General features: G+C 45.8%; 1 protein-coding gene across 2 annotated transcripts; it reads left to right on the top strand.

The window, feature by feature from the left end:
• Positions 1-2874: 2874 nt before the first annotated feature.
• On the top strand, positions 2875-11699 carry ZBTB18 (zinc finger and BTB domain containing 18). 2 transcript variants are annotated; one of them, XM_045796190.2, is made up of 2 exons: positions 2875-3031; positions 7908-11699. In XM_045796190.2, exon 2 carries the CDS (start codon positions 7922-7924, stop codon positions 9488-9490), a length of 1569 nt encoding a protein of 522 aa, XP_045652146.1. In that variant the 5' UTR covers positions 2875-3031; positions 7908-7921; the 3' UTR covers positions 9491-11699. The 2 variants fall into 2 exon arrangements, with proteins under 2 accessions (XP_045652146.1, XP_045652136.1); XM_045796180.2 differs by lacking the exon at positions 2875-3031 and adding an exon at positions 3543-5512.
• The last annotated feature ends 4821 nt before the right edge of the window (positions 11700-16520 follow it).

The raw sequence follows: 16520 nt of genomic DNA, 5'->3' as shown, positions 1-16520 counted from the left end.
ATGTAAAAAAAGGGGCAGAGAAAATACAACCTCACCAGGGACCAGGGATAAGCCGGTTGTAACAACTGAATATTACATTTACCTCTGACACTGATATCCTATTAAATTGTTATTTAGTCTCTCTGCTGTTTCAGATTTTTATATATTTACACCATTTCTTACCCAGCTACATTTAAACCCCAGGAAAGAGAGAACCTGTCTCTTGCTTTTTTGCTGTTTTCCATATCCCAGTAGAGTGCCTTTCTTGAACACAATAAATACTCCAGAAATGTTTTTATTGATTCTGACAATGTATGAATATTCCATGCATTTTCATAAATTTATAAAATCTTTTACATAATTGAGGGACGACATCCTTGCTTCCTTAAATATCCATTTAATCTATATTTTCCGGCTACACTACTCAGCTCTCAATATGAATTCTAGTAATGACTGCTAGATCTAGGAGACAATGCTCACAACTTCTGAGGCATCAACATGTCAGACCCCTGGCTCATCTCCGGGGCTGTTATTCTCCTTGTAGGTACATTCTGTAAAACCTTTTGTTACAGCTGTGATTTTGCTCTATATGCCACAGAGCTGAGTTTCCAAGCTTTTTGTGGAGAATCTGTTCTAATTTTCTCATGAATTTATTATTTAATATCCTGACTTTATGTCTATTCATCCAAAGATCTGTTACTTTCTTATTTTTAACTTTTCATAGGTGAGGAACAGCTTTGAGAATACAAACATTTCTTTTTCCCTTTTTCTTCCTGAACTTGTTGGCAAAGCATGTGCTTTTCCTTTCTTTCTTTCTTTCTTTCTTTCTTTCTTTCTTTCTTTCTTTCTTTCTTTCCTTTCTTTCTTTCTTTCTTTTTCTTCTTTTTTTTTTTTACTAGTATGTTGCATCCATCAAGAACATTTACAAATTCCCCTAACTGGAACCAGGTCAAACTGAAATTGGGCCTTCTACCAATAGACTAAAAGATCTAGAATTCACTAAAAGCCTACATAGAACAGTATGTTTCATGGACTAAAAAAACTAGTTATCACAGGATGGCCTTGACCTCAGTGATCAATCCTGAGGGCATATGAAAAAGTGGAGGGAAGAGTAGAGCACACCACCACTGTTTCTAACAGGACAGCCCAACTGCACTCCGGTTCCAGGAATGGTGTGTGCTCCTGTTTTTTTACTTCATTAGCAATTCAACATGCCTGATTTGCCCACACCATACTTTCAACTTAGTTTACCCATTTGACCTGGAACAAAGTGGAAGCACATTTTGCCCAGTTGAAAGGTCTCCTGGCACGTTGGTTAGCAACAGGCTTGTCAGTCCCGGTTCAGTTAGCAAAGAATAAACACATTTCATTTGACAATTACTAGTGTACTGACTTCCTCACTGCAATTTTCTATTTCACATACTTGAATCGGTTTTGTTTTACTTGCTATTCAACTTTGTACTAGTAGTCCCTGCCTCCTCAGCAAGATTTCCAATTCCTTGAGAATAGAAGTTCCTCCATTTCTTCGCGGCCGTGATGAACCCACTTTAACAGCAAAGAGGAGGGATGAGCCCAAGTTCATGCGGAGGGAGGCCCCGGCGATGCCGCGGTCCTAACGTCTCCCCCTCGGTGGTTGAACGTTGTGGCTTGATACGTACCAATTAGGGAATCCGGCTACGGCTTCCACAACTAGCAATTTTACTGTAGTTCTCTAACATTTGGTCACTTGGGAGTGTGTGCTTGTCACAGGGCGAGTCCGCAGGGGACGCGCGGGTGCTGCGAGAAACGCAGGCGCGCCGCCCGAAACCAGACGACGACGTCGGGACAGCGACGCCCAGAACCGGCCTCTCCGAGCCGGCCGCGGCGCCCCGACGTGCACCTGGGGACGGGGGCGCGGCAGGACGGAGCCCGAGCGCGGCTCGGTCCTGCTCCCCGGCTCGGGCGGGCGACGACTGCGCGGCGTGGCCCGCGGCCCGGGGAGCAGAGGGGGCCGCCTCAGGCCGGCTCCAGGGCTCCGTGTCCCCGCGCGCCCTGCCTCCCGAGGATACCTGCGTAACTCGGCGCACACCAGCCCCACTGCGTTTAAAAGTGTATTTCTGGTGGTCACGGTGCACACCGAAAGGCTCGCTCTGCACTCCCAGGGTGCGCGAGGCCTCGGAGCCCGGAGACAGGCCCCTCCCAGCGCAGCTGTCGCCGCCGCCTGCGGGCTCCTTTCACTTTCTCACGGCCAAGTCACCCAGAGGGGCGCCGCTGCCGCCACCGCCGCTGCGCCCAAGGACTCCGCCCCGCGCCGCTTAGCTACCGGCCCCCGCCCGCCCGGGCCCCGCCCACCCCGGTAGTTTCTGCTCGCGATTGGCGCGTGCGAGCGGCAGCTCCGGCTCCCCTGTCCCATTGGCTGCACCCTCCTGTCAGTCCGACGATTGCCCGCCACTCCCTCCGCCCTCCTCCAAAGCCGCCCTCCCATTGGAGGAGACTGCGCGCTGGGGGCGGGCAGGGAGCGCTGGTCCAGCCGCTTACGGTCAATCGCAGAGGCCCAACGCCGGGAGGGAGGGAGGCATGGGGAGGAGAGGGGCGGACTGAGGCTGGGCGGGGGGGGTAACATCTGGCCGGCGCCGCCGCGTGCGTGCGTGGTGCGTCCTCCCGCCCCCTCCCCTCCCCCTCCCCCTCCCGCCCCCCCCAGCCCCCGGCCCCCCCTCCCCGGCCGGCGGCTCTGCGCTCGCTCCCTCGCTCGCTCCCTCGCTGTGTCTGGCAGGCTGCGGCCGCCGCTGGGCTGCTGCCATGGGGAGCCGTTGAGAGTGGGGCCCTCTTCGCTCCGCCGCGCTCCTCCGGCTGCCAGCGGGGGTGGGTGGGAGGGAGGGAGGGGGCAGGGGGGAGCGGGCGACGGAGCCGGGATTGGGGGGTGGGGGGGCCGGGAGGGAGGGGGCCAAGAGGAGGAGGAAGCCCACCAAGTCCGGCGGCGGCGGCGGCGGCGGCGGCCGGGAGGAGGAGGAGGAGGAGGCGGAGGACGCGGCGGCGGCGGCGGCGGGGACGCGGTGACTTAGGGCCGCTCCGTGTGAGTCCCGGCGCCGGCCCCGGCCCCTGACCCGGCGTCAGCTCCGCGCCCGGCCCCCCTGGCGGGCGGGGGGCGCCAGCTGTGCGGCCCCGGCCGGCGGGCCAGGGCGGGCGGAGGGCGGGCCGGGCCGGGGGCGCCCCCGCGAGTGGAGTTAGTTTGTGTGCTTGGAGCGGTTGGGGCGGCGGGGGGCGGCGCAGCTGCGGGAGGCCGGGCGCGGGGACGGGGCCGCCGCAGCTGCGGGGTCGGGCGGGGTGCGGGCTCGCCGGCTCCGCGCCCCCCCAACACCCCCCCCCCCCGCGGCCGGTGCAGCTGCGGCGCGGGGCGGGCTCCCGGCCGGTGCAGCTGCGGCGGCGCCTCCCGGGTGCGGAGGGCGGCGGGCTGGGGGAGGGGGCTTGGGAGCCGCCGCAGCTGCAGCGGCGCCCGGGACGGCCGCGGCTCCGGGGACCGGTGCAGCTGCAGTGGCGCCCGGGGGGGAGGGGGCCGGCGGGGGAGGGGCCCCTCCCGGGCTGGTGCAGTTGCCGGGAGGCCCCGGGGGCTCGCGCGCCGCGGCGTCGGGGAAGCGGTAGCAGCCACCCTCCTCCCGCGGGCTTCTTCTTACGACTTTTCTTTTGTTGTTGCCGTGACCCGGGTCTGTTTTCTCCTCTGCTGTTGAAGGTGTTTTCCTGCTGCACCGGCTCTCCGCCCTCCACCTCCTTCCCTGTGGTTTAACCTTCCTCTTTCCCCGTGTGTTTTATGCACGGTGAACTGCGTGGAGATTTGCATTACTTCTTCCCCACCCTCGTCCCTACTCCGCACCCTCGCCCCCACCCCTTGGAAAAACAAAACCCCAACCTCGCAGACCGTCTCTGGACCCCGCGGTAGCAAGACTGTGAAGGGGTTGATTTGTGGGGTGGGAGTCGCTGGCCCATTGCGGTGCTTGGGACTCATTAAACTGTCACTCACCCCCACCCCACTGGGTAAATGGGGTGATTAATGTCTGATATATTGGAATGGGGCGAGGGCATTTGTGGAGAATAGGTTGTGTGGCTGAGAAGGAATGCAGCTCCGAAGAGTGCCTCCTGGAATAGGCGTTCGTCATTATGTCATTCACCGCAAAGTTAGAGAAAGTTAGGTTTGTGACTTTGGCAAAGCGAGAAGGACAGGACAGAGACGTTGGTTTTTGTTACTCTTTAACTCTGCCGCGGTTTCCTGATGAGGACGGAGTGGTGATCACCAGGGCTGCGACACTCGCGCCTCAGGCCTTTTCTACGCCTCAGCCTCCCCAGAGTCTGTGGAGATGTATTTGACATTCACAGATGTCGCAGCACCTTGCAGGGCACTGGTCAGCCCAGCCCGGGTTACGTGACGATTTCATCAGCCATTAGAAAAGACCCACAAAGTCGAGCTAAAAAGTTCCCAAACTTACTAGACCTGCCCCCGCCCTTACTGAAAACTGAAAGGTTTTCCTGTGATCATGAAACATTACAGAGTGACCCAAAAAAGAGATTGTTATGGGACACAGATCAAGGGGAAGACAAAGTTCTGCTTCTGAGCGGAGAGTCAGATCCGATATGCATATGCAGGTGCCGCATTCATTTTAAGTGGCTGTAGCAGCTTGTATCAGTTTATTAATTTGTCTTGTTGAACTGAAGTACTTTCCAGGATTTCAGAAAGTGCAGTTTCACCTTGTTGATACTGAGAGTTGAAATTTGCATTAACTGGCAATGTGAGAAATTTTATTGAGAAGGTAGTAGGAGATAAACAGTTAAAATAAGAGCAAAATCATAAGGTGTATCGGGCTGGAGTAATACTTCTGTATCGTCTTCCAACATTCTGAGACACGTATGCCATTATCTCGGCACAGAAAAAAAATGAAAGTACCGTAATAATGTTGAAATGGGACTGGAGATGTCAATTGGGTTGGTTTAAAAATATCCCTGAGCTGCCTTTGAAACTAAACGTTGGAGTTGAATAAAAGTGAATCTGGATTTCCTGAATAGCACCGTGGCTTGAGTGTGCTGTCAGTATGTAAGCCAGTCCACCAACTTAAGACAGAAGTGTTGCTATTCCATAAATACAGTAGAACTCCATATGCTGAGTTTTTCCATTTCTTTCTGTTAGAAAGTTTGGAAAAAAAAGGGAGACTTTGAAGTATTTTGTTTATACTAACAGAAGAGAAAAGTTCTCCTAAGAAAAAGCTGGTGGCAGGAGTGTAGAGGAGTAGCATATGGCATTAAAAGGAGCACAGCTGGAGGTAGCATTTCCATCTGAACATGATGTCAGAGCAGCTGACAGCCTGCCATCCCTCAGCCTTTTATTCTAACACACAGACAGGGAGTTAGTGTGTGCGGATCTGTGGTGGAGAAGGTATCTTATTCCTCTCTAACATCATCTCCACTTTGCATCTGTCTCTCTTAGTCTGCTTTTTTTCCACCGATGTAACAGACCTGGAGCCAGCGAGACTCAGAGGAAAGGACTTAATCAGGTTTATGTGTCCTAAAGGTAGGAGTAGCAAGAGATTAGATTGAGCATATTTCTGTTTTGGTGTTTTGTTTATTTAATTAAAAAAAATCACATTACTTTTCTAACCCAGTTTAGGAATAATATATGAAACCGAGTATTAAATGAACATCTTATTGGAGTTGAAAGTCTTGGGCTTGTTTAGTTTTAATTTTTATTCCCTTTTGCTCGAGCAAGTAAATAACTTTAATACACAGAAATATTTCAAGTTTTGAAATGTTAAGAAAGGCTTTGAAATGTTGCTTTTTGAGATCACTTTGGATTAAAATGCTTCTTGTGGTTCACTGCTATTTAGATTCCTTTTGCTTTCGGGGTGGAGGGGGGAGAGAAATAGTAAACTGTCTGGAATCCAGCATTCAAACTTATATGAGAAGATTATTCTAGTTAAGAAGCTAGATTGTTGTGTAATTAATTCCACTGTGAAACTTTATTCTTCAAAACATTCAGCAGCACTACTGAAACATACAGCTGTAGTGCTTTTGAAACCGAAGGTTTTTTAAAAAGGGGAAAAAAAAACTTTTGTCCCCAGGAGAATAGTTTGACTGGTTTCCTCATTTCTCTTTCAAATATATATTTAAGAGAGCTTTTATTTCAGCATAACAATAATTATTTGCTGGAGTTTTTGTGTTAGCGACTAATTTAGAACTTGTAGATTTGAGCTGCCTGAATTGGCCAGACAGCTGTAATCGCACTCCTCTATTCTTAATCTCTTTATCTGGGCAGCAGCTGCCATATGGCCACAGTCAGCTGGATCAGATGTTTATAAGCTTCCTTCTTCGTCCCTCTCTGTCCTCTCAGCCTCCTAATTTGATCACGCTACCTTGTGAGCTGCCCTCCAATCTTTATTTTTAGCCCTCTCAAGGATTAGGATTGATGTTAGCTGTGGGGCACTTAAAGTGATTGTATTGTAAATCTTGGTTTATTCTAGCGGTGGCATCGTGCGGAAGGTGTTTGGGGGCTAGGATGAAAGTTTTAGTCCATTTTGGGCAAAGTGGAGAAAAAGCAGGGAGGTAATTTCTGGAATATTAAATTGCTATGTGTCCGTTCCCCAGACGCGCTCTCTGAGCTGCCTGGTGTGGAACCTTGCTTCTGGTCACAGGAAAGGGGAAGTCGGGTTTTCTTGATTTTTTTAAGGACTTGAATTTTGCAGTTGAATTTTGACCCTTTGTACATCTTCGCCTTCCCTCTCCCTCCATCTCACCCTCCTTCACCAAAAAACAAGGGCAGCGATGCATATTTGAAAGAATAGAAGCTAGTGGGAAAACAAAATATATCAAGTTTTATTGAAACAAAGTATTTTCTGTTGCATGAGGTAAGGCAGAGTCAGAAAAAAAAAATAGTTTCTTTTTTCTAGCAAGGCTTTTGGGGGGGGCGGGTGTTGAACCTGTAAAGCTTCTGAATACGATCTGCCTTCGTTTAAAAGTTTGCAATAATTTTAGTATGGAATTCATTTGCTTTGCAACGGATCAGAGTTCAGATGAGGATTTTTCAGAGTTAAGTGAAGCCCTTCTGGTTGCCCATATTCTGGATGTACAGATTTTACAAAGAAATATTACTATTTTTTTCTCAATTCATTTAAAAAATATTTGGATTTGTTCATAGTGAAGATGATCTTTTCCATCTGTTGGTGTAGTTCTTTCTGATCTCGTACATGTGTGCCGTACCTGCAAATCCTAAGGCATGAACATCTGTTTTGTACACAGGGCTTTTGTTGTCGTAACACTCTGACTTTAAAAGTGAGTTGTTTGCTAATTTCTGGGCTAATTATGCGATTTCATTTTTTCCCCCCTCGATTCAGCCAGTGTGTGTGTTAAAATTGTGCTTTCTAAGTGCAGTCATGTATCAAGAGTAATAAAATAAAAAGGACGGTTGAACAAGTTTTCTGAATCTTCCAGAATGTGTTTGGGACTTTTCTTTGTTCGTTCTATGAGCTGTTCCCTTTGAAATTAAAGCTGTTTTGTGGGTTTTGTAGGACATAATTTGATGAGTAGGTTCACTTCTGCTGAAAGAGATCTAAATTCTCATTCTCAGTAAGAGGCTGCACTGAAATGAAGGCTTTTAAAACTTGACTCAAAGTTCCAGGAAGGTGGAGATGCATCAGGGACTGTTCGGCTGGGGCGAGGAAGTCTGCAGAGTGCCCTTTTTTTTTTTGCTTCTCGCATTTAGGTTTTGTGCGAGTGATCTGGTAGTCCCTGGGTCATAAGCCTGATTAAAATTCAGGGACGTGTACCTCGGCGGCCTGAGCCGAATCACTGTCACTATCTTTTTCTTTTCTTTCTTTCTTTCTTTTTTTTTTTTTTGGTGCGGGGACTAGAGGACTAGGGCGCTGGAAAGTCGTTCCTGAGCGGGCTCTCACGAGAAATCTGTCTCTCCCCAGGTTATGAAGACAGCATGGAGTTTCCAGACCACAGTAGACATTTGCTGCAGTGTCTGAGCGAGCAGAGGCACCAGGGCTTCCTTTGTGACTGCACTGTTCTGGTGGGAGATGCCCAGTTCCGCGCGCACCGAGCTGTACTGGCTTCATGCAGCATGTATTTCCACCTCTTTTACAAGGACCAGCTGGACAAAAGAGACATTGTTCATCTGAACAGCGACATTGTTACAGCCCCAGCTTTCGCTCTCCTGCTTGAATTCATGTATGAAGGGAAACTCCAGTTCAAAGACTTGCCCATTGAAGACGTGCTCGCAGCTGCCAGCTATCTCCACATGTATGACATTGTCAAAGTGTGCAAAAAGAAGCTGAAAGAGAAAGCCACCACGGAGGCGGACAGCACCAAGAAGGAGGAGGACGCCTCCAGTTGCTCGGACAAAGTCGAGAGCCTCTCGGATGGCAGCAGCCACATGGCCGGCGACCTGCCCAGTGACGAGGACGAGGGCGAAGACGAAAAGCTGAACCTGCTGCCCGGCAAACGGGACCTGGCGGCCGAGCCCGGGAACGTGTGGATGCGCCTGCCCTCCGACCCCGCGGGGCTCCCCCCGGCCGGCGCGGACGCCGAGCCGCACGCCGCGGCAGCCGGGAAGACGGCGGCCAGCCCCTGCAGCTCGACCGAGTCCTCGTCGCAGAGGTCTGTCAGCTCCGTGAGGGACTCGGCAGATGTTGACTGTGTGCTGGACCTGTCAGTCAAGTCCAGCCTTTCGGGAGTTGAAAATCTGAACAGCTCTTATTTCTCTTCACAGGACGTGCTGAGAAGCAACCTGGTGCAGGTGAAGGTGGAGAAAGAGGCTTCCTGTGAGGAGAGCGAGGTTGGCGCTAGTGACTATGACATGGAACATAGCGCTGGGAAAGAGGGCGCGGGCGCCGCGGCCCGGGGGCAGTACGAGCCGGCGCACCTGGCCCCGCTGAGGGAGGACTCGGTGTTGCGGGAGCTCGAGCGCGACGACAAGGCCAGCGACGACGAGATGATGAGCCCGGACGCTGAGCGCGGCCCGGTGGAGGGCGGCATGGAGAGCAGCCTGCTGCCCTACGTGTCCAACATCCTGAGCCCGGCCGGCCAGATCTTCATGTGCCCGCTGTGCAACAAGGTCTTCCCCAGCCCGCACATCCTGCAGATCCACCTGAGCACGCACTTCCGCGAGCAGGACGGGCTGCGCAGCAAGCCGGCCGCCGACGTCAACGTGCCCACCTGCTCGCTGTGCGGCAAGACGTTCTCGTGCATGTACACGCTCAAGCGCCACGAGCGGACCCACTCGGGCGAGAAGCCCTACACGTGCACGCAGTGCGGCAAGAGCTTCCAGTACTCGCACAACCTGAGCCGCCACGCCGTGGTGCACACGCGCGAGAAGCCGCACGCCTGCAAGTGGTGCGAGCGCAGGTTCACGCAGTCCGGGGACCTGTACAGACACATCCGCAAGTTCCACTGTGAGTTGGTGAACTCCTTGTCGGTCAAAAGCGAAGCCCTGAGCTTGCCCACTGTCAGAGACTGGACCTTAGAAGATAGCTCTCAAGAACTCTGGAAATGATTTTATATATATATATATATATATATAAATAATATATATATATACATAGATATACATAGATCTCTATCTAGTTGTGGTACGGTCTAAAAGCAGCCTTGTTTCCTGGAACTAAAACGTCGGGGTGTTAACTCGGTTTTGCACTTTAGAGTAGCATGAGACTCTCACTAATTTAGCATTCTGGTAAAAGAGACTTTGGAGCAAGTCGGAGACTAGAGAGGGCTTTCTCTTTCGAGGGGGTAGGGGAAGCAAGCCAATAAGAACCTTTGAAACAACTCGTCCTATCACAAGATGCTTTCACAGGGCTTAATTTTGTCCACACCGCATTGTCTTCTGAGCGCTCTCTCTCTCCCTCTCTCTCTTTTTCCACTCTGTTTTGATTTTGTGTTTCTGTTCTGTTTTGGTTTTTTGTTTTGTTTGTTTCTTGTTTCTTTGCCTCTTTCAGAGTAGAAATTCCCTCCAGTTTTATTAGCCTCTTTATATGTCACAAATTGCATGAATCTTTTCTGGCTGTTGGAAACCTGAATGCTTTTAGACCCAAATGGAAAATTTCTGAAATGCTGGATTATCTATTTTTAAACAAGCAGTTGACTTAAAACTTTCTGTGGCAACTTCTGGTTTTTCTGACGGTTCCCAATGAGAGAAATTCTGAAAGTACACTGGGATCACTGGGACGCTGTCTTTGTGAAGGTTTGCTTGGGATGAAAAAGGATATTGCAGCTTCAGCAGTGTTGAACTGTGTGTTGAAAAATGTGAATTACTGTTCTTGTATACTGTAACTGATTACACGGGCTGGGGGGGGTGTCAAAGAACTTGACAGGTTGTGTTGATGCTCTTAGTTGAGTCTTGAAAAGTAAATATTAACGCTACAGAAATGCATGAGTTTCAATATATTTTTTGTCTTTGTTTGCATTGTATAACTTTAACGAGTGAGTTTAAAATTATTTAATTTCCTTAGAAAAAAAAATAGCACCGTTTGGGGAAAAAACTGGTGTTATGAAGAACGTAAATGCACTGTTTTTATTTTTATTTTATATAATTTAAATTGACTTTCCCACTGTCTTTAAGTTGAAACTGTTAAGCTGAATAAAAACTTAAGCTGCAAATTGATAACTTCGCTACATAACAAGGAAAATATAAATGTTTACAAACGGCTTAAAGATTTGCATGTGCAGTGTGCATTTATAACAAACTTCTAATTGCACAAAACCCATGCCGGCTCAAAAAGTTTAGGTGTACACATTTACCCAGTTGAGCATTTTTAGAATAACTACTGCACAAATGGACAATAGGTCATTCTCTCTCTTCCTTTATTTTTTATTTTTTTTGGGGGGGGCTCCCCTTCTCTTTTTCTTCCCTTCTCCCTTACCCTCCCTCGCTCCCTCCCTCCTTCCCCCCCCTCCCCAATCCCCAACTCATGAAAAGATTCTATGGACTGAAAAAGCCCCGGGCTGAAAGGACTGGACTGCCTTGATTGACGTGGGGAAGGTGGGGAAGGGGGTTAGTAGACTATGTGTATCGGGGCAGCAGAGGCTGCAGCCCAACGTGTGGTTTTAATGACCAGCACGCAGGGCAAAAGCATTTTGCACAGTGTTTGTTTTCCTGTCTTGCACTTACAAATAAGGTCTATGGGAGTAGCATGGAAAACGTTTGCTGTTTTTCCCTTTTTTTTTAATTGCTTTTGTTTAAAATTTGATCGCCTTAACTACTGTAAACATAGCCTATTTTTGTGCTTAAGATACTGAATGGAAAACTCCATTGTGTGTTGCTGGACTGTTTTGGAAATATTTGGTCAAATGTGTGTTAATTTGGCTGTAATGGCATTTAAAGCAAACAAACAAACAAAAAAAAAAGCTGTGAAAATGGCCTTGGAGCATTATCTTTAGTTACTTGAAGAGTTTCTAGTTTTTTTAAATACAGTTTATGTTAAAATAATTTTTATTAATTTAGAGGAGACAATCAATGTCTGAGAAAACGGACTTTCTTTTGGATTTTCTTTTTGTGGTCATTGTGAGTGATTGCTTTTTCCTTTTATTAGTTTCACATTCTTCCTTTGTTCTAAAACTTAGACTGACATCTAGCTTTGACAATCATAGTATGTTTTATTTTCCTGAGGGGGGAATAACTTATAATGCTGTTTAGTTTTGTACTATTGGTGTGTTGGTGAATTTTTAAACTGTGTGCTAACTGCAATAAATTATATGAACTGAGACCCGTGTGTGCGTTATTTTAACGGTGATCGTGTACCCGTAGGTCCTAGATACGTACTGCACGTGGCATCTTTATTTTTAATATCAGTTCTGTCCGGAGCTTGTGAGATGATTAGGATACCTCAGCTCACGCAAATGGAAATGTGCAAACATTTTGGCTTTCAGTCCTTTAAGATACTAATGCACATTTTTAAAACGTGACCCATTTTCTACTCCCTAGATCAAGAATGTTAAGGTAATTCCCTAGAAATCCTGTGAATCTATAGAACTTCAAGAGGCAGCATGGGTTTTTCCTAATAACACTGTACGACTAGCTGCTCACCCATACACCCCGAGCCATTTTCATGGGTAATTTTATCCTAAGTTGATGGGTCCCATTTATTCTTCTGTGTTCTGGTGTAAGTGGAAGATTGAAGGAGACCGGATGTCTTAATTTGGAAGATTGCTTGGCTAATGACTGGAATTCTAGGCAATCAAATTAGCAGGCATTCGATTGTTCATGATTGGTTATCTGCATCCTTTTTGTTGCTGGGAGAGCCCAGAAGTTCCCCAACTTTTAATTCTCAAAGTTTGGTAATCATGAGGACTCTGAACTCTAAGGTTTGCGATCGCCCGGACTTCACGATCGTCTCCTTGGGCGTGTCAGGGTGAGAAAACACTGCTGGTTGCTGGAAGGAATTCACAGGAAGAACACACGGATGCGCCGGACAGAGAGCAGGGCGCAGGGCCGGCGCAGGCAGGGGAGCGGGTGTGTAAATCCCCAGACGGGTATTTGCCCATAACTTCCAGCCGTAAAAGATACATACGAAGATACAGGTTTACATTACTACCGTCAAATAGAATACATTTATATCACACGGCCTAGAGTAATGTGAATATTCTCAACTTCTGTGAAGAAGTGGGGTGTAAGGTCCAGAGCTTAAAAATACACTCATAAGCTCCCCGGGTGGCTTTGGATGGGAATCCAAAAAGATTTTTTTTTTTTTTTTTTTTTTGGTTACCATAGAACACAATCATTTACTATTCGGAATCCTTGTGTTTCCTTCTGTTTTTTGGGGGGTTCTTGTTGGTTTTTTTTCTTTTTGTTGTTGCTGTTGAAGCAGGATTTCTATCACATGCAACTCACACTTGGTTTTAACCAACCAAACGTTGTTTCACGTGAAAGGGGAATGTACATTTGAGCTCCACAAAATTATTTCTTCAGCAGTTAAGAGCTTATTTTTAAAAAGGGCTGGAAGTGGGGCGGGGGTTGGGGAGGGTGGATCTTGTGTTCTCAGTTCCTGTAGTAGCTGGTCATAGTACCTCGAAACTTTCTGAAGATGTTGAGAGTTACAATTTAGTTTCACTGACTAGCATCTAATTTAAACCGAGGAGCATTATCCTAAACTTAGCTGGATATACTTATAAGAACAATATTTTGACATGCGATTTGGAAGAAACAACTTCTTAAAACACTCCTTGCAAAACTAGAACAGAATATTAAGTCCATAAATCGCCACGTTTGTTAAGAGAAGTGAAGGAATCACTCGTTCATTTGCTACATTTTGGAAAAATGGAAATTAATTTGTCATGTAATCATGTTGGAAACCGTTCAAATTGATTCCCCCTTTGACATCTGGCTGATGTCTAAGTGTATTTTAACTATGTGATTTCATTTACTTCTGAAACCATCTGTTTTTTTAGATGATCAGTTATGCCCTAGATCACTGTGGGCCCAGCCCTGTGTGCTAGTTGTTCCCCGGGGAATGTCCAAGAAGTATATAAAATGTTTAAGGATATTGGTTTTGGATTTCCTTTCTAGTTAATTATGCTATCAGATTAATAGGTGAATCAAGTAGAGATTTTTCTTTAACAGACTCGTCATGATTACCTATACCTTATTGCAAGCCTAGAAAAAGGTGAACACTATATTAAAATTACAAGCTAGTGCACATTACAATGGCCGAAATACTAATTTTCCAAGTAAATCTTTTGTTTTGAATCATCAAAGTAAACAGTTGAATTTTTTTACCCAAGAGGTAACGCTACTTAAAAAACCTAGACTCTCACAAGTTTCATCAATGAAACACAAGCATACAAAAATTAGACTTTACAAGCCCCATTGTGTCAGATAAGAATTAAAAAAAAAAAAAAAGTCCTGAGATCTCAACATTTCCTGTATTGCATTTTATTCCTGTAAAGCTTCAAATATTCTTGGGTTTCTAATATAATCAGGGAAACTTTTACATACCTCTGGTTGTGAAACAGATAATTTTAGATATAATTTGTAGATACCGATCTAAGTTTTTGTTTAATTGTTTGGTACAATGTTTGAAACTGCTGATAAAGTACGGTGAATCGTGTAAGTGAATTTTGAAATCCAGGACAGAAGAGCTCAGTCGTTTTCATTACACTCATTTGCCATTAAAATGCTAGAGATTATACCATTTGAAAAATAAAGCAATAGTTTTATTATTGTCTTTTTAAAGCAAATAGCTTTTAGGAGTTTCATTTTGGCTGTAGTCCAAGTTCAGTACACTGACAAGATTTTGTTCCTTATGTTAACATTTTTCCACCTTCTGCCGGTAGAAACATAGCAAAATACCTTCGTATGGGATGCTTCGGTCTGAAACGCAGAGCTACCTATCTGTTAGATGAGAAAGAAGCATGCTTCCAACCTCCCCACTCCTTCAATTTTCTTAATATCACGAAGGGTTAGCTGAAGCTCTCAGAGCTTATCGATGTCACTGGAGGTTTTTAGAAATAGTAATTTATTTTCAGAGACATTTTAAAAATTAGACTTTTAGTATTTTTGCAAACTGACCCCTTAAAACTTATTACTAATTTTTGCAATTTCTCGGAAACGAAGCTGAACTCTTTAAATTTAAAACGTTGTAACGAGAGAGGGTGAGGTCATAGAAATGAAGCAGTAGCCCGAAAAGTTTCTCTTTTAAGCCCAAATGCCGTATTCCACGAAATTGTTCAATTAATTATCCAGATAATTCAGGCTCGCAGGGTAGCTTTTTCCTAAAATATTCAAGCGCTCGAAAGAAATCAGATTTTTTTGGAGGGAGATGAATTTACCAGTTAACTTTCCTGATTCTATTTTAACACTTGCTAGCTCACCGTTGATCACAATGGCTCGGTTTATGGGAGCATGGTCTTTTCCTTGGCTGCAGGGTACTTTCACAGAACCATTTTTTGAAGACTGAAATGTTTCTTGAATTTTCGGGCAGTCTCCCCCTTTTTCTAATCCTGAGGAATGGGTTTGCCGTGGAGCTTGCATTTTGCTATAGGACACATTCTCTCTAGTTCGTTTGGCAAGAGAAGAGTGAAAACCCAATTTGGCTTTAAAATGTGGCACATGAGTGAGTAACAGTTTCAGTGAGGATATTTAGAGTGGCTTTGAGAGGCCGTGTGACACCCGTAGAGTCCATTCACGGAAATGACTTATTTACAGTTTGTCATCATCTCTGTAGTTAATCATGAAATCAACTTGTTTTTATTAAATGTCAGGCTGCATGCTTAATATTAGCAATATAGGAATTTTAAGAAGTCATATTGACCTAAATATTGAAGTTTGTAAGAAGTGTATTTGTAGTTAATATGAAGTGGTGCATAGAAAATGTATTCGAATATTAGTAAACATTTATAGGGTAGATTAAATCTGTTGTTTCCCAACATAATGCCTGTAGAACAGTACCGAACTTGAAAGAATGCTATGACCTTATTTACGTGTGCTATGCCAGGCCAGGGCGAACTTTGATATGTGAAGGGGCTTAAAAGAATGCATCTTAACCATATGTGATTAAAAAATATATATTACTTAAAACATTAGTAAATAAGGACATATTTACTTCCTTTAAAGAATCAGCCTCAATGCACTGTGTACTTTACCTTTGAGGAGATTGGTAAAGACACTAACACGTTTATATGTCTAGTGCTCTGAAATGATCTTTGATCAAAGTAGGAACATGTAGGCTTTTCATGTGAGTCTCTTACATTCGTTTTTAAAAGCAGACTAAAAATATACATACATCTTTTCTGCGGACCATTTCTTTGGAAACGTATCCTGTAAACAAGCTGGTTGCTGATACCGAGGTGCCCGTTTCATGTTTACTAGAGAGACAATGCTTCCGAGGGATGGCTATTTGGACAATTTTCAGAAAAGCACAATGGTATAATAATGGATAATTAAAACATTTAAGGAAAGTGTATAGTGTAAAGAAAAATCCATTTCTTCCATTTTATAACCGTTTCTCTGTGTCACTTAAAGTCCTCATCGAATAGAAGAAATTTGAGCCCAGACCATATCCTGAGAAGAGCAAATTTATAAAGTTGTTTCTATAACGAACTGCCTTTGAGAGAGAGAGAGCCTCTTAAGTAAGGATGGGCCAGGAGGGGAGAATGGTGCCGTTGAACATTGAAAGCCTAGACATTATACATAAGCCCTTGATGTAGCATTTGTTTAAGATTTCAAAATCCCCAAGATTTTGCAACAGAATAAACTGAAAGAAACTGAAGGGGGGGCGGGCAGATGGAATATCCCTTCAGGTCCTTATTTCTGCTGAGACTCAAACTCAGATTCAGACTTAACACAGTCCGCTCTCTGTTTCCCTCCACGTCCTTTATCAGCCATCGGAGGGTACGTTTTATGCAAGGGGTGATTTTGACACGATTGCACCAATGAATTTTCCAACCAACCTGCTTTTGTGTCTGAATTTCTACCATTTTGTAACAACGGAAACAATTTTGAGATGAAAACGACATTTGAGATTGGCCTTCCTTGCCTGTCTGCACCAGCAAACTATGTATCTCCGGGGAGGGGGGAACACGCGGACAAA

The sequence above is a fragment of the Ursus americanus genome, chromosome 2, assembly GCF_024610735.1.
Source record: "Ursus americanus isolate L20-20 chromosome 2, mUrsAme1.1.p, whole genome shotgun sequence".
Classification (NCBI taxonomy): domain Eukaryota; kingdom Metazoa; phylum Chordata; class Mammalia; order Carnivora; family Ursidae; genus Ursus; species Ursus americanus.
The sequence above is the reverse complement of the archived record's forward strand: the minus strand, read 5'-3'. Positions and strand labels throughout refer to the sequence as shown.